Source organism: Coregonus lavaretus (genome assembly GCF_964263955.1).
Source record: "Coregonus lavaretus genome assembly, chromosome: 14".
NCBI lineage: Eukaryota > Metazoa > Chordata > Actinopteri > Salmoniformes > Salmonidae > Coregonus > Coregonus lavaretus.
The window spans coordinates 9,022,064-9,045,509 of record NC_140001.1 but is presented as its reverse complement, the minus strand read 5'-3'; the positions used below and the strand labels follow the sequence as shown (position 1 = coordinate 9,045,509).

At 50.0% G+C, this 23,446-nt stretch overlaps 1 protein-coding gene across 1 annotated transcript in view; it reads left to right on the top strand.

Moving 5' to 3' along the window:
- Window positions 1-23,072, top strand: part of frmd3 (FERM domain containing 3) — a gene marked incomplete at both ends in the record, with an annotated part of 66,094 nt that extends 43,022 nt beyond the window's left edge. Inside the window, one exon of the mRNA XM_084176453.1 lies at window positions 22,372-23,072. Within this exon, the coding sequence (XP_084032579.1) occupies window positions 22,372-23,072 (701 nt within the window). The remainder of the gene's footprint in view (window positions 1-22,371) is intronic.
- Between the last annotated feature and the right edge of the window lie 374 nt (window positions 23,073-23,446).

The following is a 23,446-nucleotide window of genomic DNA, read 5'->3' as shown; positions in this document are numbered from 1 at the left end:
TTTTTTTTTTTCATACTTCATAGATGGCTTGTGAACGGTAGGCTGGTTGGATGTGTGGCATAGAAGCTGGTGCCTCTTGTCCTGTAAATGGTAAAAGAAGGTGGAGTTTCTCCAGACTAGGACTGACAGGTTGGTAGTATGTATAGTGGTCAGTAGTTTCTCCAGACTATGACTGACAGGTTGGTAGTATGTATAGTGGTCAGTAGTTTATCCAGACTAGGACTGACAGGTTGGTAGTATGTATAGTGGTCAGTAGTTTCTCCAGACTAGGACTGACAGGTTGGTAGTATGTATAGTGGTCAGTAGTTTATCCAGACTAGGACTGACAGGTTGGTAGTATGTATAGTGGTCAGTAGTTTCTCCAGACTATGACTGACAGGTTGGTAGTATGTATAGTGGTCAGTAGTTTCTCCAGACTAGGACTGACAGGTTGGTAGTATGTATAGTGGTCAGTAGTTTCTCCAGACTATGACTGACAGGTTGGTAGTATGTATAGTGGTCAGTAGTTTCTCCAGACTAGGACTGACAGGTTGGTAGTATGTATAGTGGTCAGTAGTTTCTCCAGACTATGACTGACAGGTTGGTAGTATGTATAGTGGTCAGTATAAGAGTGTGCTGCTGAGGGACCACAGAGCCCAATCCATCAGCTCTATTGCTGACACTCTGGCTTAACGCTGGCCTAGGATCAGTTTATCCCCAGGAGGCTGTCTGACCAGACCAGACCTGCCCTTGGGGGGGAACAGAGAGGGAGGGAAGAGAGGGGGAGGGAAGAAGAGAGAGAGAGGGGGATTGAGAATGGGGAGAAGGAGGGTGGGCATGGGTAGGCCAATCAGACGTATTCTTTTATGCTCTCTACTTGTCAGTGTTACCTAAACATGCAAACACATCAGATAGAATTCAAAGCAAGCAGTGTACTGGAATGACATTAGCTCTCATGGGATGGGTGGCCAAAAATAACTAACTGTAAGCCACACCACCAATATGACTACATTGAGGCATATGTCACTGTGCTTCTATAGCTATACAGTGAGGGGGGAAAGTATTTGATCCCCTGCTGATTTTGTATGTTTGCCCACTGACAAAGACATGATCAGTCTATAATTTTAATGGTAGGTTTATTTGAATAGTGAGAGACAGAATAACAACCAAAAAATCCAGAAAAACGCATGTCAAAAATTGTATACATTGATTTGCATTTTAATGAGGGAAATAAGTATTTGACCCCTCTGCAAAACATGACTTAGTACTTGGTGGCAAAACCCTTGTTGGCAATCACAGAGGTCAGACATTTCTTGTAGTTGGCCACCAGGTTTGCACACATCTCAGGAGGGATATTGTCCCACTCCTCTTTGCAGATCTTCTCCAAGTCATTAAGGTTTCCAGGCTGACGTTTGGCAACTCGAACCTTCAGCTCCCTCCACAGATTTTCTATGGGATTAAGGTCTGGAGACTGCTTAGGCCACTCCAGGACCTTAATGTGCTTCTTCTTGAGCCACGCCTTTGTTGCCTTGGCCGTGTGTTTTGGGTCATTGTCATGCTGGAATACCCATCCACGACCCATTTTCAATGCCCTGGCTGAGGGAAGGAGGTTCTCACCCAAGATTTGACAGTACATGGCCCCGTCCATCATCCCTTTGATGCGGTGAAGTTGTCCTGTCCCCTTAGCAGAAAAACACCCCCAAAGCATAATGTTTCCACCTCCATGTTTGACGGTGGGGATGATGTTCTTGGGGTCATAGGCAGCATTCCTCCTCCTCCAAACACGGCGAGTTGAGTTGATGCCAAAGAGCTCCATTTTGGTCTCATCTGACCACAACACTTTCACCCAGTTCTCCTCTGAATCATTCAGATGTTCATTGGCAAACTTCAGACGGGCATGTATATTTGCTTTCTTGAGCAGGGGGACCTTGCGGGCGCTGCAGGATTTCAGTCCTTCACGACGTAGTGTGTTACCAATTGTTTTCTTGGTGACTATGGTCCCAGCTGCCTTGAGATCATTGACAAGATCCTCCCGTGTAGTTCTGGGCTGATTCCTCACCGTTCTCATGATCATTGCAACTCCACAAGGTGAGATCTTGCATGGAGCCCCAGGCCGAGGGAGATTGACAGTTCTTTTGTGTTTCTTCCATTTGCGAATAATCGCACCAACTGTGTCACCTTCTCACCAAGCTGCTTGGCGATGGTCTTGTAGCCCATTCCAGCCTTGTGTAGGTCTACAATCTTGTCCCTGACATCCTTGGAGAGCTCTTTTGTCTTGGCCATGGTGGAGAGATTGGAATCTGATTGATTGATTGCTTCTGTGGACAGGTGTCTTTTATACAGGTAACAAGCTGAGATTAGGAGCACTCCCTTTAATAGTGTGCTCATAATCTCAGCTTGTTACCTGTATAAAAGACACCTGGGAGCCAGAAATCTTTATGATTGAGAGGGGGTCAAATACTTATTTCCCTCATTAAAATGCAAATCAATTTATACAATTTTTGACATGTGTTTTTTTTTTTTTTTGTTATTCTGTCTCTCACTGTTCAAATAAACATACCATTAAAATTATAGACTGATCATGTCTTTGTCAAATCAAATCAAATCAAATCAAATCAAATTTTATTGGTCACATGCGCCGAATACAACAGGTGCAGACATTGCAGTGAAATGCTTACTTACAGCCCTTAACCAACAGTGCATTTATTTTAAACAAAAAAAGTAAGAATAAAACAACAACAAAAAAAGTGTTGAGAAAAAAAGAGCAGAAGTAAAATAAAGTGACAGTAGGGAGGCTATATATACAGTAAAATAAAGTGACAGTAGCGAGGCTATATATACAGGGGGGTACCGTTGCAGAGTCAATGTGCGGGGGCGCCGGCTAGTTGAGGTAGTTGAGGTAATATGTACATGTGGGTAGAGTTAAAGTGACTATGCATAAATACTTAACAGAGTAGCAGCTGCGTAAAAAGGATGGGGTGGGGGGGCAGTGCAAATAGTCCGGGTAGCCATGATTAGCTGTTCAGGAGTCTTATGGCTTGGGGGTAGAAGCTGTTGAGAAGTCTTTTGGACCTAGACTTGGCACTCCGGTACCGCTTGCCGTGCGGTAGCAGAGAGAACAGTCTATGACTAGGGTGGCTGGATTCTTTGACAATTTTGAGGGCCTTCCTCCTCAGTGGGCAAACGTACAAAATCAGCAGGGGATCAAATACTTTTTTCCCTCACTGTATATGTATCATGCCACTGCCTACTTCATTTGTTCATTTAGCAAACAAGACAGCTGATAATCCAGTGCCTTTTGTCACGTTCGTTGAAGGACGGGTCAGACCAAGGCGCAGCAAAACAACAAAACAATGAAACGTAAAGTCCAAAGGCTGAACACAAAACTAGCCTAAACACGGAACAAGATCCCACAACTACCTAGTGCCAATAGACTGCCTAAGTATGATCCCCAATCAGAGACAACGAGCGACAGCTGCCTCTGATTGGGAACCACACCGGCCAACATAGAAATACACATACTAGATAACACACCTAGAATATACACAACATAGAATATACACACCCTGACTCAACATATAAGAGTCCCCTGAGTCAGGGCGTGATACCTTTATTACAGTCAACACACCTACATTGCAGTTTTAATTAGCTATAAAACTGAAAGTGTTTCTCTTTGCCCCATGGCAAAATGTGTAGAATTGCAGGAAATTAGCTGTTTCCCCAAACATTTCTGCAGGCCCACCCACCAAAGTATTTCTGTCTACGCCACTGACCTGAACTAGTTTTTTTGTTTTGTTGACTTTGTGTGAAAATGTATGCACTCACTAATTGTAAGTCGCTCTGGATAAGAGCGTCTGCTAAATGACTAAAATTTTAAATTTTAAATGTTTGCCATCCATCAGCGGGGTTGAGGTATCAGCACACATCCAGGGGGCCTGTCTCTACCTCTGAGTTATACCCCCAAGGTGTTACCCCCTGGATTCTAACACACACACACACACACACACATACACACACACAAACATTCCCCTTTCACATTCCCATTTTGGGCATTACACTATTACACGCATAGGGCTAAGTTCGCACTCATAGTCAGCTTCTTATCCACCATCCTGCCAGGAGAATTTACAGTATATGCCCACTGGAAAAATATTCTCTTGGCTGGGTTTCAAAGAACTACCAGAGTGGCCATTTCCTCTGTCACCTCTCGACTGACTGGGCCGGAGAAGGAAGTAGTCACCAGCAGCAGGCGTTGGTGGTCACCAGGCCTATAGACCCAGGGCCTCAGCCTGTCTAGTCTACCCCAAGGCCACTGAGGGCCACTACACAGCCTTGGGTTGGCTGGTTGGCTGGCTGGCTGGAAGAGGACTGGCCACCCCTCAGAGCCTGGTTCTGCTCTAGGTTTCTTCCTAGGTTTCGGCCTTTCTAGGGAGTTTTTCCTAGCCACCGTGCCTCTACATCTGCATTGCTTGCTCTCTGGGGTTTTAGGCTTGGTTTCTGTATAAGCACTTTGTGACAACCGCTTGTTTAAAAAGGGCTCTATAAATACATTTTAATGATTGATTGATAGCCCTAAGGGGTTTTAGGAATATAAAGCCCTTCATATGCATCAGCATGAATGGGGAATATAACGGGGTGTGAACATGTACAGTCGTTGTCAAAAGTTCTGAGAATGACACAAGTATTGGTCTTCACAAAGTTCGCTGCTTCAGTGTTATGAGATATTTTTGTCAGATGTTACTATGGTATACTGAAGTATAATTACAAGCATTCCATAAGTGTCAAAAGCTTTTATTGACAATTACATTAAGTTTATGCAAAGAGTCAATATTTGCAGTGTTGACCCTTCTTTTTCAAGACCTCTGCAATCCGCCCTGGCATGCTGTCAATTAACTTCTGGGCCACATCCTGACTGATGGCAGCCCATTCTTGCATAATCAATGATTGGAGTTTGTCAGAATTTGTGGGGTTTTGTTTGTCCACCCGCCTCTTGAGGATCGACCACAAGTTCTCAATGGGATTAAGGTCTGGGGAGTTTCCTGGCCATGGACCCAAAATGTAGATGTTTTGTTCCCCGAGCCACTTAGTTATCACTTTTGCCTTATGGCAAGGTGCTCCATCATGCTGGAAAAGGCATTGGTCGTCACCAAACTGTTCTTGGATGGTTGGGAAAAGTTGCTCTCGGAGGATGTGTTGGTACCATTCTTTATTCATGGCTGTGTTCTTAGGCAAAATTGTGAGTGAGCCCCAGTTACCCCAGTCCTCAGCAGTCCAATCCCTGTACCTTTTGCAGAATATCAGTCTGTCCCTGATGTTTTTCCTAGAGAGAAGTGGCTTCTTTGCTGCCCTTCTTGACACCAGGCCATCCTCCAAAAGTATTCGCCTCACTGTGCGTGCAGATGCACTCACACCTGCCTGCTGCCATTCCTGAGCAAGCTCTGCACTGGTGGTGCCCCGATCCCGCAGCTGAATCAACTTTAGGAGACGGTCCTGGCGCTTGCTGGACTTTCTTGGGCGCCCTGACGCCTTCTTCACAACAATTGAACCTCTCTCCTTGAAGTTCTTGATGATCCGATAAATGGTTGATTTAGGTGCAATCTTACTAGCAGCAATATGCTGTGAAGCCCTTTTTGTGCAAAGCAATGATTGACGACACGTGTTTCCTTGCAGGTAACCATGGTTAACAAAGGAAGAACAATGATTTCAAGCACCACCCTCCTTTTAAAGCTTCCAGTCTGTTATTCTAACTCAATCAGCATGACAGAGTGATCTCCAGCCTTGTCCTCGTCAACCTCTCTGGCCCCCCTCTCTCCCTAGCCTCACTGGCCCCCTCTCTCCTTAGCCTCTTTGGCCCCCCTCTCTCCCTAGTCTCACTGGCCCCCCTCTCTCCCTAGTCTCACTGGCCCCCCTCTCTCCCTAGCCTCTCTGGCCCCCCTCTCTCCCTAACCTCTCTGGCCCCCCTCTCTCCCTAGCCTCTCTGGCCCCCCTCTCTCCCTCTCTGGCCCCCATCTCTCCCTAGCCTCTCTGGCCCCCCTCTCTCCCTAGCCTCTCTGGCCCCCCTCAATTCAATTTCAATTCAATTTAAGGGCTTTATTGGCATGGAAACGTATGTTAACATTGCCAAAGCAAGTGAAGTAGATAGTAAACAAAAGTGAAATAAATATTAACAGTAAACATTACACTCAGAAGTTTCAAAAGAATAAAGACATTTCAAATGTCATATTATGTATATATACAGTGTTGTAACAATGTGCAAATAGTTAAAGTATAGATGGGAAAATAAATAAACATAAATATGGGTTGTATTTACAATGGTGTTTGTTCTTCACTGGTTGCCCTTTTCTTGTGGCAACAGGTCACAAATCTTGCAGCTGTGATGGCACACTGTGGATTTTCACCCAGTAGATAAGGGAGTTTATCAAAATTGGGTTTGTTTTCGAATTCTTTGTGGATCGCTGTAATCTGAGGGAAATATGTGTCTCTAATATGGTCATACATTTGGCAGGAGGTTAGGAAGTGCAGCTCAGTTTCCACCTCATTTTGTGGGCAGTGTGCACATAGCCTGTCTTCTCTTGAGAGCCAGGTCTGCCTACGGCGGCCTTTCTCAATAGCAAGGCTATGCTCACTGAGTCTGTACATAGTCAAAGCTTTCCTTAAGTTTGGGTCAGTCACAGTGGTCAGGTATTCTGCCACTGTGTACTCTCTGTTTAGGGCCAAATAGCATTCTAGTTTGCTCTGTTTTTTTGTTTGTTCTTTCCAATGTGTCAAGTAATTCTCTTTTTGTTTTCTCATGATTTGGTTGGGTCTAGTTGTGTTGTTGTCCTGGGGCTGTGTGGGGTCTGTTTGTGTTTGTGAACAGAGCCCCAGGACAAGCTTACTTAGGGGACTCTTCTCCAAGTTCATCTCTCTGTAGGTGATGGCTTTGTTATGGAAGGTTTGGGAATCGCTTCCTTTTAAGTGGTTATAGAATTTAACGGCTCTTTTCTGGATTTTGATAATTAGCGGGTATTGGCCTAATTCTGCTCTGCATGCATTATTTGGTGTTTTACGTTGTACACGGAGGATGTTTTTGCAGAATTCTGCATGCAGAGTCTCAATTTGGTGTTTGTCCCATTTTGTGAATTCTTGGTTGGTGAGCGGACCCCAGACCTCAGAACCATAAAGGGCAATGGGTTCTATAACTGATTCAAGTATTTTTAGCCAGATCCTAATTGGTATGTCAAATTTTATGTTCCTTTTGATGGCATAGAAGGCCCTTCTTGCCTTGTCTCTCAGATCGTTCACAGCTTTGTGGAAGTTACCTGTGGCGCTGATGTTTAGGCCGAGGTATGTATAGTTTTTTGTGTGCTCTAGGGCAACGGTGTCTAGATGGAATTTGTATTTGTGGTCCTGGCAACTGGACCTTTTTTGGAACACCATTATTTTTGTCTTACTGAGATTTACTGTCAGGGCCCAGGTCTGACAGAATCTGTGCAGAAGATCTAGGTGCTGCTGTAGGCCCTCCTTGGTTAGCCTCTCTGGCCCCCCTCTCTCCCTAGCTTATCTGGCCCCCCTCTCTCCCTAGCCTCTCTGGCCCCCCTCTCTCCCTAGCGTCTCTGGGCCCCCTCTCTCCTAGCCTCTCTGGCCCTAATCAGTCAGAGATTAGCTGGCCCTCTCTGCAAGACCAGGGGTGTAAAAATAGGCCCTCCTGCTTTTGGGATGATCCACCCCTAATGCCCTGTCTTTGTTAATGCTGCTGACATTTAAGTCATCTGGGAGGGTTGTGTGTGTTAAACCCAGCCAGAGCTCAGAGGACGGTCGGTCAGTGTGTGTGGGAGTCGAGGCACTGCCGGGTCAGAGTTAACGGGGGAGCAGAGGAGCCATGGAGCTTCTGGAGCAGAGGAACGAGGCAGATATTGGGCTGGGAGTTGGGGACTCTTTGGGGTGCGGGGGTGTCCTGGGGCAGCCGGCGGACGTGGGTGAGGGGCTGGGTGAGGGGCTGGGTGAGGGGCTGGTTGAGGGGCTGGGTGAGGGGCTGGGTGAGGGGCTGGTTGAGGGGCTGGTTGAGGGGCCGGGTGAAGGGCTGGGTGAGGGGCTGGTTGAGGGGCTGGGTGAGGGGCTGGTTGAGGGGCTGGGTGAGGGGCTGGTTGAGGGGCTGGGTGAGGGGCTGGTTGAGGGGCTGGTTGAGGGGCTGGGTGAAGGGCTGGGTGAGGGGCTGGTTGAGGGGCTGGGTGAGGGGCTGGTTGAGGGGCTGGGTGAGGGGCTGGTTGAGGGGCTGGGTGAGGGGCTGGTTGAGGGGCTGGTTGAGGGGCTGGTTGAGGGGCTGGGTGAGGGGCTGGGTGAGGGGCTGGTTGAGGGGCTGGTTGAGGGGCTGGGTGAGGGGCTGGTTGAGGGGCTGGCTAAGGGGCTGGGTGAGGGGCTAGGTGAAGGGCTGGTTGAGGAGGCAGAGGAGATCCTAGGTGTGGGGTGTGGGGAGGTTCTGGAGGAGCGGGGGGATACGGTGCGCTGCCGGTTAAAGATCACCACCAGCCACAACCTGCAGCTCCGCATGGCCAACCACACGGCCCGGGACGTCTACGTACGCCTGCTCGGCCACGGGGAGTGCATCTCTGGAACCGGTACAGAACCATGGAATCAATGGGAAGGGGCGGGGGGTGCTGTGTGTGTGTGTGTGTGTGTGTTTGTGTGTATAATCGGTAGTGTAAGGGTAACAGTCCGGGAAAAAACGATTTAACGATGTAACATGTCTGTCTAACCTTGTTCCATAAACTCAGTTGATTTACATGCTGACGTTGTTGTCAGGTCGAGCTTGTTGTTTGTTAATGGCCTGTTAATCGTTTAAAGCTTCTTTATGGCCCTAAGTGTGAACGAGACATTGGTTGGACTGGAGCATCAGTGATGAGCGTCCAGTGTATCTGTGATAGTTTTATGGGGCTCTGCTGTCTCTGTTGTTGGGAACTGGGACTGAGCTCTGCTGCTGTCTCTGTTGGGAACTGGGACTGAGCTCTGCTGCTGTCTGTTGATGGGAACTGGGACTGAGCTCTGCTGCTGTCTGTTGTTGGGAACTGGGACTGATCTCTGCTGCTGTCTGTTGATGTGAACTGGGACTGAGCTCTGCTGCTGTCTGTTGATGGGAACTGGGACTGAGCTCTGCTGCTGTCTGTTGTTGGGAACTGGGACTGATCTCTGCTGCTGTCTGTTGATGTGAACTGGGACTGAGCTCTGCTGCTGTCTGTTGATGGGAACTGGGACTGAGCTCTGCTGCTGTCTGTTGATGGGAACTGGGACTGATCTCTGCTGCTGTCTGTTGTTGGGAACTGGGACTTAGCTCTGCTGCTGTCTGTTGTTGGGAACTGGGACTGAGCTCTGCTGCTGTCTGTTGCTGTCAGTCTAAAGGAGTGTCTGTCTGGTCTGCTGGTGATATAATGGCCACTCTTAGATGGCAAAGCAGTGTATCCCCGTGCTGCACTGCAGGCTTTTCAGAACATACAGTCAGTCAAGTCTAGAGATCAGACACACTTTTAATGTTTGTTTGGACAGAGTATACACTCTTAGGGAAAAATGTGCTATCTAGAACCTAAAAGGGTTATTTGGCTGTCCCTATAGAAGAACCCTTTGAAGAACCCTTTTTGGTTCCAGGTTGAAATCTTTTGGGTTCCATGTAGAACCCTTCCACAGAGGATTCTAAATTGAACCCAAATGGGTTCTACCTGGATCCAAAAAGGGTTTTCCTATGGGGACAGCTGAAGAACCCGTTTGGAACCCTTTTTCTAAGAGTGTAGGGGTGCTGTTAATGTTGAGGATGAGAATGCTGTAAGGATGAAGGTTAATTCATCTTTCATTCTGTGCTGCTGTGTGAGGGGCATCTGGTTTCACAAGGCTAGAGTGGCAGGACATAGCGGGGAAAACCCTGTGTGTGTGTCTCTGTGTATGTGTGTGTTGAGGAGGAGCTGCAGGAATCTAACAGCTCATTCTGACACCTGATATGAGTACACGAGTACAGAACCACCAGTGATTACATTATTTACTGTTAAACTGACAGGGGAACAGAGAGCGAGGGAGGGAGGGGGATAGAGGGAGAGTGTCTGGTGATTCAGTTTTAGGAGGATCACTCACTCTTCAGTGATTAGGTGACCTGAAAGAGAGGACTCACTCTTCAGTGATTAGGTGACCTGAAAGAGAGGACTCACTCTTCAGTGATCAGGTGACCTGAAGGAGAGGATCACCATGAGATGTCTAGAATGACAAAACATCTCCCCTCCCCCTCTCTCCATCTCCCCTCCACCTCTCTCTATCTCCCCTCCCTCTCCATACCCTCCACCTCTCTCCATCTCCCCTCCATCTCCTCTCCACCTATCTCTCTCTCCCCTCTATCTCTCACCATCTTCCCTCTTCCTTTCCCTACCCTCCACCTCTCTCTATCTCCCCTCCACCTCTCTCCATCTCCCCTCCTCCTCTCCCTACCCTCCATCTCTCTCTCTCTCTCTCACCTCCATCTCTCTCTATCTCCCCTACACCTCTCTCCATCTCTCTCCATCTCCCCTCCCCTCCACCCCTCTCCATCTCCCCTCCACCTCTCTCATCTCCCCTCCACCTCTCTCCAGCTCCCCTCCACCTCTCCCTACCCTCCACCTCTCTCATCTCCCCTCCACCTCTCCCTCCCCTCCACCTCTCTCCATCTCCCTTCCACCTCTCTCCATCTTCCCTCCACCTCTCTCATCTCCCCTCCACCTCTCTCATCTCCCCTCCACCTCTCTCCAGCTCCCCTCCACCTCTCCCTACCCTCCACCTCTCTCATCTCCCCTCCACCTCTCCCTCCCCTCCACCTCTCTCCATCTCCCCTCCACCTCTCTCCATCTCCCCTCCACCTCTCTCCATCTCCCCTCTACCTCTCTCATCTCCCCTCCACCTCTCTCTATCTCCACTCCACCTCTCTCCATCTCCCCTCCACCTCTCTCCATCTCCCCTCCCCTCTACCTCTCTCTATCTCCCCTCCACCTCTCTCATCTCCCCTCCACCTCTCTCATCTCCCCTCCACCACTCTCCATCTCCCCTCTACCTCTCTCATCTCCCCTCTACCTCTCTCATCTCCCCTCCACCTCTCTCCATCTCCCCTCCACCTCTCTCCATCTCCCCTCTACCTCTCTCCATCTCCCCTCCCCTCTACCTCTCTCTATCTCCCCTCCCCCTCTCCCTCCCCTCCACCTCTCTCCATCTTCCTTCCACCTCTCTATGTCTCCCCTCCACCTCTCTCTCTCTCTCCCTCTCTGGCCCTACTGTATCGCTCTGAGGTCATTTGCTCGCAAACTCATTCTTGACTCTGGCTGTTTCCATAGCAGCCGTCACTGTGTTGTTCCAGGACAGTCCCCCACCCCCTCGCTCTTCCTCTTCATCTCTCTCTCTCTCTCTCTCTCTCTCTCTCTCTCTCTCTCTCTCTCTCTCTCTCTCTCTCTCTCTCTCTCTCTCTCTCTCTCTCTCTCTCTCTCTCTCTCTCTCTCTCTCTCTCTCTCTCTCTCTCTTTGTCCAAAGGTTTGAATCTGTTGGCATGGTTACTGAGCAGTTTCATTGGTTCAGTGTGTTTGGCTGTATACTCTTACAGTAGATGTGGTCTTAGCCTAATGAAGCATTGTGTTTTATACAATATGTACAAATTGCTCATACACTGAGTGTTTGTCTTAGAAGTGGCCCAGCGGATGAGGAATGTGTAGGCCCATCATGTCTCTTGTGAGGTACGGGAGAAATGCAGACTGGCAGTGAGTCACACATCACTGGGAGTTTAACCCAGAGCCATTTCTTAATCCACAGCAGGAAGACAGCTGGGCCTATTTTAAACCCACACACACGCGCACGCACACACACACGCGCATGCACACACACAAACACAATATACACATAATTATCCTGTATGCTGAAGCTTCAGTTATGCCTCTGAACTACTGAACACAGCCCAGAGTCTTTCATCACCTCAGGCCTAGGCAGCGAATAGCCTGAGGAAAAGATATGCACACACCTGCAGCCAATGGGAGCACAGGTGTCCCTATATAAGGGGACGCTTCCCCTCAATCAGCCTCCCGAAAAATTATCTTCAGCGAGACTGGAGGGTCGGCAAGGACCTTAAGTCCTATTGGGCTCCGCTCCACTCATAGAACTGGAGTTACAACTCCGGTAACTATCGTTCTATATCGTGGAGCTCCGCCCCATAGGGGAGCTCTGCTCCTAGTGGTTTAAGGCGGAGCGCAACGCTCCAAAATGTACTCCCTGCCGAGCCTAACACTTACCACGTACTGAAAAGGTCGAGCCCATCAATGGCTGCGACGAAGTCCCACAGTACTGTAACACAATGTGTCACAATATACTGTGTCCTCGGTACAATCCGCTACACTCAGTACAAGCCAAGGCCAATGGCTAGTGGGCAGATAACCAGAATATGAGCTATACTAATCTGAACCAGCAGATAGATGGTGCCTCAATATCCTGTCAAGAAAGAAACGATCACTAATGGAGTGATACAAAGTGTCACTCTACACTGTGTATTCGGTTCCACCACACTCAATCTATGGATCCCAAAGATTGGTGGGTAGAATCTAGAACATGAGCCATACTAATCTGAACAAGCAGATAGATGGTGTCTCAAAATTCTGTCAACATTCAATGAGTGGTCTAATAGTAATGTAACACAAGTTACAAACACTATTTCCCTCCTCATTCCACCACAATAGTCTACACTGGTGGACAGGTCAACAACATGACCTCTACTGTACTGAGAATATCAGTCAGGAGTCATGTCCCATATGTCTCTCTCCTATAAAAAAAAGCACGGACCTAATGGGAACGATGCCCATCGGCCCTGTACCTTTCCCTTCTATTTCAAGTCCTCCCATCAGCTACGCTGAGTACAAACTGAACCAGAGAGTTAAAAGACATATCCAGAATTGAGGACATGAGCTAAAAATTGAACTGAACAAAGCAGACAGTTAATGCTCTAATATCCCTGTAACTACTGGTACTACAGTGTCGCAACACAAGGTGTCGCTGTACACTGTGCCTTCAGTAACCTGCCGCCCCTAGTCTAAGGAAACCAAAGACTAGTGGGCAGGAACGTAATACTTGAGCTCAACTGAACTGCACAAGCATACAGTTACCGCTCTAATATTCCTTTAATAACTGACACTCAACTCAAGGTGTCGCCCTCCACCGTGTCGTCAGTAAAACCGCCGCAGCCAGCCTAAGGAATAATCCAAAGGCAAGCGGGCAGATAAAAGGACAGGAAACCACACTGATCTGAACCCTCAGACAGTTCGTATCTCCATATTCCCACACAACTGATCTCACAGTGTGGCGTCACAGGGTGTCGCCCTAGACCATGTTATCAGCATACAGATGCACGCACAAGGATGCACAAACACACAAACACACACACACTAGCGTGGAACCCCGTATTATCGGCATATTCAACAGCGTTTAAAAAATACATTACCTTCAACAGTGTTATCTTGTGATCAAGCCATCAATGTTATGTGATTATTGGTGTCGTAAGAATGTTAGCTAACGGGTTAGCAATTAGCAGGTTTGACATTTCTGTGGAAATACTACTATTATCAGCTTTTTGATAAGCGGTTTAGCAAAAAAAAAACGTCCCGTATTATCGGCATACGGCCCCCAGTTATTGGCCACCTTACTATTCTGTTCAATTACAAGATATATCCGTTTAATTTTGTTGAAAAAAGAGACACCAACCACGTACCCGAAGTGTTTACTAGATAGTTGACTAGTTGGCTAGTCTTCAGGTAAAACATAATGACTTGCCTGTCAACGTTTCATTGCGTAGCCCGGTGCGCCCTCCTGTGGACTCTTAAAAAATGGTTCTTCACCAACATATTCAGTGTTGTAACCAAATAATGTCTCATCATTTGTTTTGAGAAAGTAGATAACAGTTGAATTCTAAAATATGAGTATTAATAATTTACATCAAATAAAACTAATTTCAGTTATGTGCATTGACATAAACAATGAAAACACTGTTGGAGTTTGTGTTGCAGAGATGCACTTGGAAAGTAAAGGAAGAAATACACAAGAGTGGTTCAATAAATATATATATTATATTTTAGACATTGATTTTTTTGTACAAATAAATAATTTCATATGAACACAAACAAAACAAACAATTAAATCTCTACCTCCATCCCTATATTGTCAAAAAATCACAATAATATTACAGCTCCACCGCTACCTCTTGATCCCACTGCACACACCTGCAGTGGAACCAGTGCAGACATGGTGGGGTTGAGTGGCCGACGATGGTGTGGCAGGAGAGTAGGCACGTGGCCGCCTTCTGCAGCTGGGGACTCCGGCGGCTCCTACAGGTGTTGCACACTGGGAGGCACTGGCAGTGGTGATGCAGCTGTCAGGAGTGGTTCCAGCTGGGGGTACTGCAGAGGCGATGGCGTCAATGGTCTCATCCATGGCAGCCCTCTCCTGTGCCCTCTGTGTTCTGAGGGCTGCCCGACGCTCTTTCTCCTCTGCCTCTGCCCTCTCCTTCTCACCCCTCTCCTGCCACTGGCGCGTGTATTCCTCCCCGGTGAGGCATGTGGCGACCACAGGGAGTCTTCTGTATTGGTCCAGCCGATACTTCAGGACAGTAAGGATGTGCCCCAGGTCCTTCGCTATCAGCCCACCCTCTATTAGGGGGTGCTCTTCTAGAGCTAGGCCTGGGACTGGAGCAGGGACTGGGACTGGAGATGGGGCTGAGGGTTCTCCTGCGGTCGCTGGGGAGGAGGCGCTGATGGATGGCACAGTGATGCTGGTTCCAGGAGAGGCGGTGGTGGGACTCGGTAGGGACCGAGACAACATTAAACGGGACCCTTCAATGGCTGAAGGGTCAAAAAGGGAAGAGGCCACACTTCTTAAAGCCTTCCACCACATAGCGCATGTCCTTGCATCGCTGGTACGGGTAGCGGAATACTCTGGCAAATTCTGATTTGATTACCATGTAAGAGTGGTCAAAATGGCTAAGGTCTCCAGCTACCTTGGAGAACTCAGCCTTTAAAGGGCCAAAGTATGCCACGTCCAGCGGCTGCAGGACATGGGTGCAGTGTGGTGGAAGACAAAGAAGGATAACCCCTTCCCTTAGTGCCGCCGCGAGCACCTCCGGGTCCATGTGGCTCTTGTGCCTATCGAAGAGGAGAAGGAGATGGCGCTCTTTCACTGCATGCTTAATGAAGTGCAGAAACCACTTCCTGAACAGGTCCCCGTCAATGTATCCACTGCTAGCCAAGGCTTGGGAGGGGCCTCCCAGTGTGTAGTGGCCACCGGGGAAACACTTGGGGTAGATGATAAACGGGGGGGACGTCCTCCCCAGCTGCGTTGAAGCAGGCCAGCACTGTGATGTGCTCCTTGGTCCCAGGAGCCTGCTGGTACACGTGTTTTGCGCCCCGGGGAGCCAGCACTTTGTGCCTGCTCTGGTCGCTACGAAACCCAGACTCATCGCAGTTATAGATTGTCAAGGGGTGCTGAAGGTGGGTGTGGTGCATGAATCAAGCGCAGGACGCAGAAGCTCAGTCCAAAAGACTTTAGTGCAATATTCACGTAGAAAATAAGCACAATAAGCCCGAAGGCGAAATAACAGCGCACACAGGCGTCAAACAAACGGCGCACTAACATGTGCGAAAAACCTCTCCAAAACACTGGAGGGAAGTACGTAGCTCCAACACAAAACAGAAGAGCAATCACACACAAAGACAAACACACACAACGAGAACTAAATAGGACACTAACGAGGACTAACAAGACACAGGTGTACAACATCAAGACAAAACCAAACGAACATGAAACATAGATCGGTGGCAGCTAGTACTCCGGGGACGACGACCGCCGAAGCCTGCCCGAACCAGGAGGAGGAGCAGCCTCGGCCGAAACCGTGACAGTACCCCCCCCCTTGACGCGCGGCTCCAGCCGTGCGCCGACCCCGGCCTCGGGGACGACCAGGAGGACGCGGAGCAGGGCGCGCGGGATGGTCCCGGTGGAACTCCGACAGGAGAGATGGGTCTAGGATGTCCCTCCGCGGCACCCAGCACCGCTCCTCCGGGCCGTACCCCTCCCACTCCACGAGATACTGAAGACCCCCCATCCGGCGTCTTGAGTCCAAGATGGACCGAACGGTGTACGCCGGAGCCCCCTCGATGTCCAGTGGGGGCGGAGGAGTCTCCCCTATCTCATTGTCCTGGAGTGGACCAGCTACCACCGGCCTGAGAAGAGACACATGGAACGAGGGGTTAATATTCTTATATTCAACAGGTAGATGTAACCTATAACACACCTCGTTCAATCTTCTCAGGACTTTAAAGGGCCCCACAAACCGCCGACCCAGCTTCCGGCAGGGCAGGCGGAGGGGTAGGTTTCTGGTAGAGAGCCAGACTCAATCTCCGGGTGCGTACACCGGCCCCTCACTGCGGTGGAGATCGGCGCTCGCCTTGTGACGAAGTACGGCCCGCTGCAGATGGACGTGGGCAGCGTTCCACGTCTCTTCCAAGCGCCTCATCCAATCATCCACCGCAGGGGCCTCGATCTGGCTCTGCTGCCAAGGTGCCAGAACCGGCTGGTAACCTAACACACATTGGAAGGGGGTTAGGTTGGTAGAGGAGTGGCGGAGAGAGTTCTGGGCCATCTCGGCCCAGGGAATGTACCGTGCCCACTCCTCCGGCCGGCCCTGGCAATACGACCTCAGAAACCTACCCACATCCTGGTTGACACGTTCTACCTGCCCGTTACTCTCCGGGTGGTACCCTGAGGTAAGGCTAACCGAGACCCCCAAACGCTCCATGAACGCTCTCCAAACACGGGAGGTAAACTGGGGGCTATATCCTCGGGTACCCCGTAATGCCGGAAGACGTGGGTAAATAGGGCCTCAGCGGTCTGTAGGGCAGTAGGAAGACCCGACATAGGGAGAAGACGACAGGCCTTAGAGAACCGGTCCACAACGACCAGGATGGTGGTATTCCCCTGAGAGAGGGGAAGGTCTGTCACAAAATCCACCGAGAGGTGGGACCATGGTCGTTGTGGAACGGGCAGGGGTTGTAACTTACCCCTGGGCAGATGTCGGGGCGCCTTACACTGGGCGCACACCGAGCAGGAGGAGACATAAACCCTCACATCCCTAGCCAAAGTGGGCCACCAGTATTTAGTGCTAAGGCAATGCACTGTCCGGCCAATACCCGGATGTCCAGAGGAGGGTGACGTGTGAGCCCAGTAAATGAGTCGATCCCGAATCTCGAGCGGAACGTACTTCCGACCCTCAGGACACTGTGGAGGGCTGGGGTCGGTACGCAACGCTCGCTCGATTTCGGCATCGACCTCCCACACCACCGGTGCCACAAGGCAAGCCTCCGGTAGTATGGGAGTAGGCTCAACGGACCTCTCCTCCGTGTCATACCGCCGGGACAGCGCATCTGCCTTACCATTCTGGGACCCAGGGATGTACGTGATTTTAAATACGAACCTGGTGAGAAACATACTCCATCGAGCCTGGCGAGGGTTCAGTCTCCTCGCTGCCCGGATGTACTCCAGGTTCCGATGGTCAGTCAAAATGAGGAAAGGGTGTTGAGCCCCCTCAAGCCAATGCCTCCACACCTTAAGGGCTTGAACTACAGCTAACAGCTCCCTGTCCCCAACGTCATAGTTACGCTCCGCCGGGCTGAGCTTTTTTGAGTAAAAAGCACAGGGGCAGAGTTTAGGTGGCGTGCCGGACCGTTGAGAGAGCACGGCCCCTATACCAGCCTCAGACGCGTCTACCTCAACCTGAAAGGGTAATGCGGGATCCGGATGCGCCAGCACCGGAGCCGACGTAAACAGGTCCTTCAGTCTCCTAAAGGCCCTGTCCGCATCAGCTGACCACTGCAGGCGCACCGGACCCCCTTTCAGAAGGGACGTGATGGGAGCTGCCACCTGTCCAAAACCCCGGATAAACCTCCGGTAGTAATTCGCAAAGCCCAAGAACTGCTGCACCTCTTTTACAGTGGTTGGAGTTTGCCAATTACGCACAGCGGACACACGATCCACCTCCATTCTCACCCCTGACGCGGACAACCGATAACCCAAAAAGGAGACCGACTCCTGGAAAAACAGACATTTCTCTGCCTTGACATATAGGTCGTGCTCCAACAGCCTCCTCAATACACGACGCACCAGGGTTATATGCTCGGCTCGGGTAGACGAGTACACCAGAATGTCATCAATGTACACGACCACCCCTTGTCCCTGCATATCCCGGAAAATGTCATCTACGAAGGATTGGAAGACTGATGGAGCATTCATCAACCCATATGGCATGACGAGATATTCGAAATGACCTGACGTGGTACTAAACGCTGTCTTCCATTCGTCGCCCTCCCTAATGCGCACCAAGTTATACGCGCTCCTGAGATCCAATTTTGTGAAAAACCGCGCTCCATGCAATGACTCTGTCATGGTCGCAATCAGAGGGAGTGGATAACTGTATTTCACAGTAATCTGATTGAGACCACGGTAATCAATGCACGGGCGCAACCCTCCATCTTTCTTCTTCACAAAAAAGAAACTCGAGGAGGCGGGAGAAGTGGAGGGCCGAATGTATCCCTGTCTCAAAGATTCGGCTATGTAAGTCTCCATAGCTTTTCTCTCCTCTTGAGACAAAGGATACACGTGGCTCCGTGGGAGCGCTGCTCCTGCCTGGAGATCAATCCCCCTGTCTATGAGGAGGCAACTGCGTCGCCCTAGTTTTACTAAACACGAGAGCTAAATCCCCATATTCAGGCGGAATGTGCAGTGCGGGCACTTGGTTTGGACTTTCCACCGAAGTCGCCCCCACGGAAACACCCAGACATCGCCCCTCGCACTGAGCAGACCACCCATCGAGAGCCCTCTGTTGCCACGAAATAGCAGGGTTATGGGTGCTTAACCAGGGAATTCCCAGCACCACCGGGTACGCAGGAGAGTCGATCAGATACAGCTGTATAGTCTCTTCATGACCCCCCTGCGCACACATCCTAAGTGGTGCTGTGATCTCCCTAATCAACCCCGACCCCAACGGGCGGCTATCTAAGGCATGAACAGGAAAAGGTTTGTCAACAGGTAGGAGAGGGATCCCTAAATCTAAACAAAACTTCCGATCAACAAAATTCCCAGCTGCGCCTGAATCTACTAGCGCCTTATGCTGGGAATGAGGTGCAACCTGTGGAAAACACACAGGTATACAAAAGTGCGCAACAGAAAGCTCTGGGTAAGTGGGACGTCTACTCACCTGGGAGGCCCCCCCAATGCGTGGCCTGTTGTCTTCTCCCCCGGAGAACCCTCCCCAGCACCTGGCCGCAGTGTGCCCTCCACGACCGCACTTGGTGCAGGAGACAGGCCCCCTCGGGCTCCTCCTCCTCCTTTCTCTAGCGCCGGCACCCCCGAGCTCCATAGGGCTCGGCTCGGAGGTGCCGGAGGGCGGAATGGACGGACCCCCCTCGGGACATCCACGGGTGGCCAGCAGGGTGTCCAGACGGATGGACATATCGACCAACTGGTCGAAGGTGAGATGGGTATCCCTGCAGGCCAACTCACGTTGAACGTCCTCCCGTAGGCTACATCGAAAATGGTCGATGAGGGCCCGTTCATTCCACCCTGCGTCCGCCGCTAGAGTCCGGAACTCTAGAGCAAACGCCTGTGCGCTCCTCCTCCCCTGTCTCAGGTGGACTAGACGCTCCCCCGCCGCTTTGCCCTCAGGTGGATGGTCGAACACGGCCTCGGCGTAGGAGATGGTGTTGGCGTCCATCTTCCTCCACTCGGCGTTAGCCCACTCCAACGCCTTGCCCGTGAGACAGGAGATGAGGGCGGAAACGCTCTCGTGTCCCGAGGGCACCGGGTGTACAGTGGCCAGGTAGAGCTCCACCTGCAGGAGGAACCCCTGACACCCGGCAGCTGTTCCGTCATACGCCCTCGGGAGCGAGAGCCGAATCCCCCTGGGTTCCGGACCTGGGACTGGTGGACCGGCCGATGGGGTTGGCAGGGTAGGTGGAGGTGTGGGTACCCCGCTGGCCTCCCATCGGTGCAGGGTGTTGATGACGTCCTGTAGAGCGGTCCCCAGTTGTCGTATCTGGTCATCTTGGCCGCGAACATGCTCCTCGAGCGACTCAGGCGTAACTGCAGATCCTGCTGATTCCATTTTGGTGTGTGATTCTGTCAAGGGGTGCTGAAGGTGGGTGTGGTGCATGAATCAAGCGCAGGACGCAGAAGCTCAGTCCAAAAGACTTTAGTGCAATATTCACGTAGAAAATAAGCACAATAAGCCCGAAGGCGAAATAACGGCGCACACAGGCGTCAAACAAACGCCGCACTAACATGTGCGAAAAACCTCTCCAAAACACTGGAGGGAAGTACATAGCTCCAACACAAAACAGAAGAGCAATCACACACAAAGACAAACACACACAACGAGAACTAAATAGGATACTAACGAGGACTAACAAGACACAGGTGTACAACATCAAGACAAAACCAAACGAACATGAAACATAGATCGGTGGCAGCTAGTACTCCGGGGACGACGACCGCCGAAGCCTGCCCGAACCAGGAGGAGGAGCAGCCTCGGCCGAAACCGTGACATAGATTTGTCTGGGTTTCTCCCTCAACCCACTCTCCTCCAAGTGCTTCTCATAAGAAGTGAAGAAGGTGTCCATCGTCGGACGTGTGGCACACTCAGCACTCCCCCTGTCCAGGGTGTCCGGCCTCCTCATGCTCAGGTTCTTGTGCCTCCTCCTGAACATTTCCCACCACCTCTTCCCCAGTGGTGGGATTGTTTCCCCTGGGTGCCAAAACCTACAATAGAATAGAATATATAATTGTCCATCCAGGATGAAAATATTTGTTTTGGCATCACCATACACATCCACATTTACATCACACACATTGAGAACAGTCAGTCCACCAATCTACATACATAAATACATAGAACACGAAATACCTGCGTATTTTGTCGGCGTATTTCATCAGCCTCTGTCTGGTGAAGGGGAACCCATAGCTGGCGCAGTAGATACAGTACTGCACCAGATAATTTTCATCCTCTGGTACAAGCAATGTGGGTGGTCCACTGCGACAACCATGGGTCACCCGGCCGCTCAGCCTGTCCGCCAGGGTCTGCCGAGGTACACCATGCACCTTGGTAGATAAGAAAATAAAACTGTTACTAGCAGATAAAATTCACATACACATGGTAATCTCCTAAAAACAAAAGATTCCTAATCTTGGCAGCCTGGCGGATAGCCATCCCTGCCCCGCAGTCCTCCATGGCATGGAACATGTCCACCTCACTCCACTGCTTCCTCTTGACTTTCTCCGTGCTGTGGTGTTAATACATGTAGCTAAATAACTTGGCATACTATACACATTTTAGAAAGATAACTCAATCTGAATATGTATAAACATTTACATTTCAGAGCTAAGGCATTGAAAGGTGATTAAAGTTTTCACAATAACTGAAAGTGTACCCACGTTTTTTGTTTGATGTTATCTGTAATGAAAATTAGTGTCAATTAGTACAATTTGACTAAATACTGCCTCTATGTAGCTGTTGTAAGATTAAACATAACCAACAGTGATAGGTGTCAAAAAGTTAATGGTTCAAAGTTCCAAATACATTTTTGCAGATTGTGCAATACGCCTCCGTCAGAGGACTTCAATTTTGATACGATAAAGCTTGACAACATTCCGCTGTTTTCGTGATATGTATTATCTAACGCTTACAATTTCTTTCCTTTTTTCTGTCTTAGCAGTTCTATCAACATTTAGCAACTAAGCTAGTAACATTAGAAAATCCGTTAGCTATATTTCAGAGGTAAAAAGTTGGATATTAAATTATGTGTGGTCTGTCGCGTAGTCGAATTTTACAATATGCAGCGTGTTCCACAAAATGTGTACATATATAACTTTTTTGAAAACGCTCAAAACCTAACTTAACTTACACAAATTGCACTGAAAATCGGTGGTCAGCTAGCTAGAAGGGTGTCGTTAGTCGCAAAACTTACCGTTATTTTCCAGTCCATTTAAATGTTGAGCTCGAGGTGATTTAGTCCTCCAACCGCTAGAGAGTGTCCGAAGTTAGGGGGTGTCCGATGTTGGGGGAAAATTAGCTATAGTGATCTCAAGGTGTAACTGAAAGAGCAGGGGCACCCTCCGGTGGCTATGAATCTGAATGACAGCTATTTTGTAGCTCAGAGGAGCCAGCCAAGCTGTAGGATAACGATGTTCTCCTGTCTCCCAAGACTGTACAGTCTGTTAATTTCCATATTTATTTTACATTCAGCTATTGGTTTTGACATGAAACTAGATAGCCTATCACTGAACTCAATAGGGCAAGTAAGTGGATAAGATGAACTGAATATCATCTCTCTGTCTTTACAGGACTCCTGGCTCTGAAGGACTCTGTTTACTTGTCCCCCCTGAAGCCGTCCACCACCTCCACGGAGCCGGAGCTAGAGCGGGTGGAGGGTCCTGCTCTGGGGCAGCGCAAGGAACAGGAGGCCCCTACCAGGGCTGGGGGGGAGGCAGAGGAGGGGCAAGAAGAGGAGGAGGAGGAGGAGGAGGAGGAAGAGGAGACGAGTGGAGTCCTGACCATCTCTGAGTTGGTGTACAACCCCTGTGCCAGCATGCTGCCCACGCCAGTGGACGACGGCCAGGGAGGGGTGGACCTGCTGTTCCAGAGCCCCATCCAGAGCCCTGCTCGCCTGCTGAGAGAGCTACATGCCGACCCTGACATCCAGGCCCAGCTGGAGGCTGAGAGGGTGCGTGACCGCGCATTCGAGCGTGCACGTGTGGTGGGGAGGAGCATGCTGGGTAGCGGGCTCCGCCTCCTGGCGAGGAATGAGCGGGTGAACACGTGCGTGCTGAGCGCGGTCCGCCTCATCGCCATGGTGATAGGGGTGCTGCTGGTTGCCGTACCGATGCTGCTGCTGCTGCTGGAGTCGGACATAGACGTGTCGTTTTTGCACGAAATCAGGCAGACACCGGAGTTTGAGCAGTTCCACTATGAGTACTACTGTCCACTGCGCCGCTGGATCCTCTGTAAGATCAGCATGGCCATGGAGAGGCTGGGATGGGACTGAAGAGGAGAGGACACACAGGAGTGGAAAGAGGAAGGGAGGAGGAGGAGGAGGAGGAGGGGTGAGGGAGGGAGGGTTGCTTTCACTCTGTAACATGTTTCTGTCTGCTCACTCCTGATGCTGACAAGCTGATGGGTATTGGTTGTGATTGGACAGTGATTTTCTAATAGGTACGAGACAAATCTGTCTCTGGAGCTCATTTGATTGGCTCTCCTCTTCATAACATAGTCAGTGATTGGTCCTAGACACTGTCAGTAATGGCGGAGTGGGCCGGACAGAGAGAGAACATAGATCTGAGAGCAACCCTGTATCGCTGGCCACATAACAGCCACAGCCTATAGATAGATACACTACATGACCAAAAGTATGTGGACACC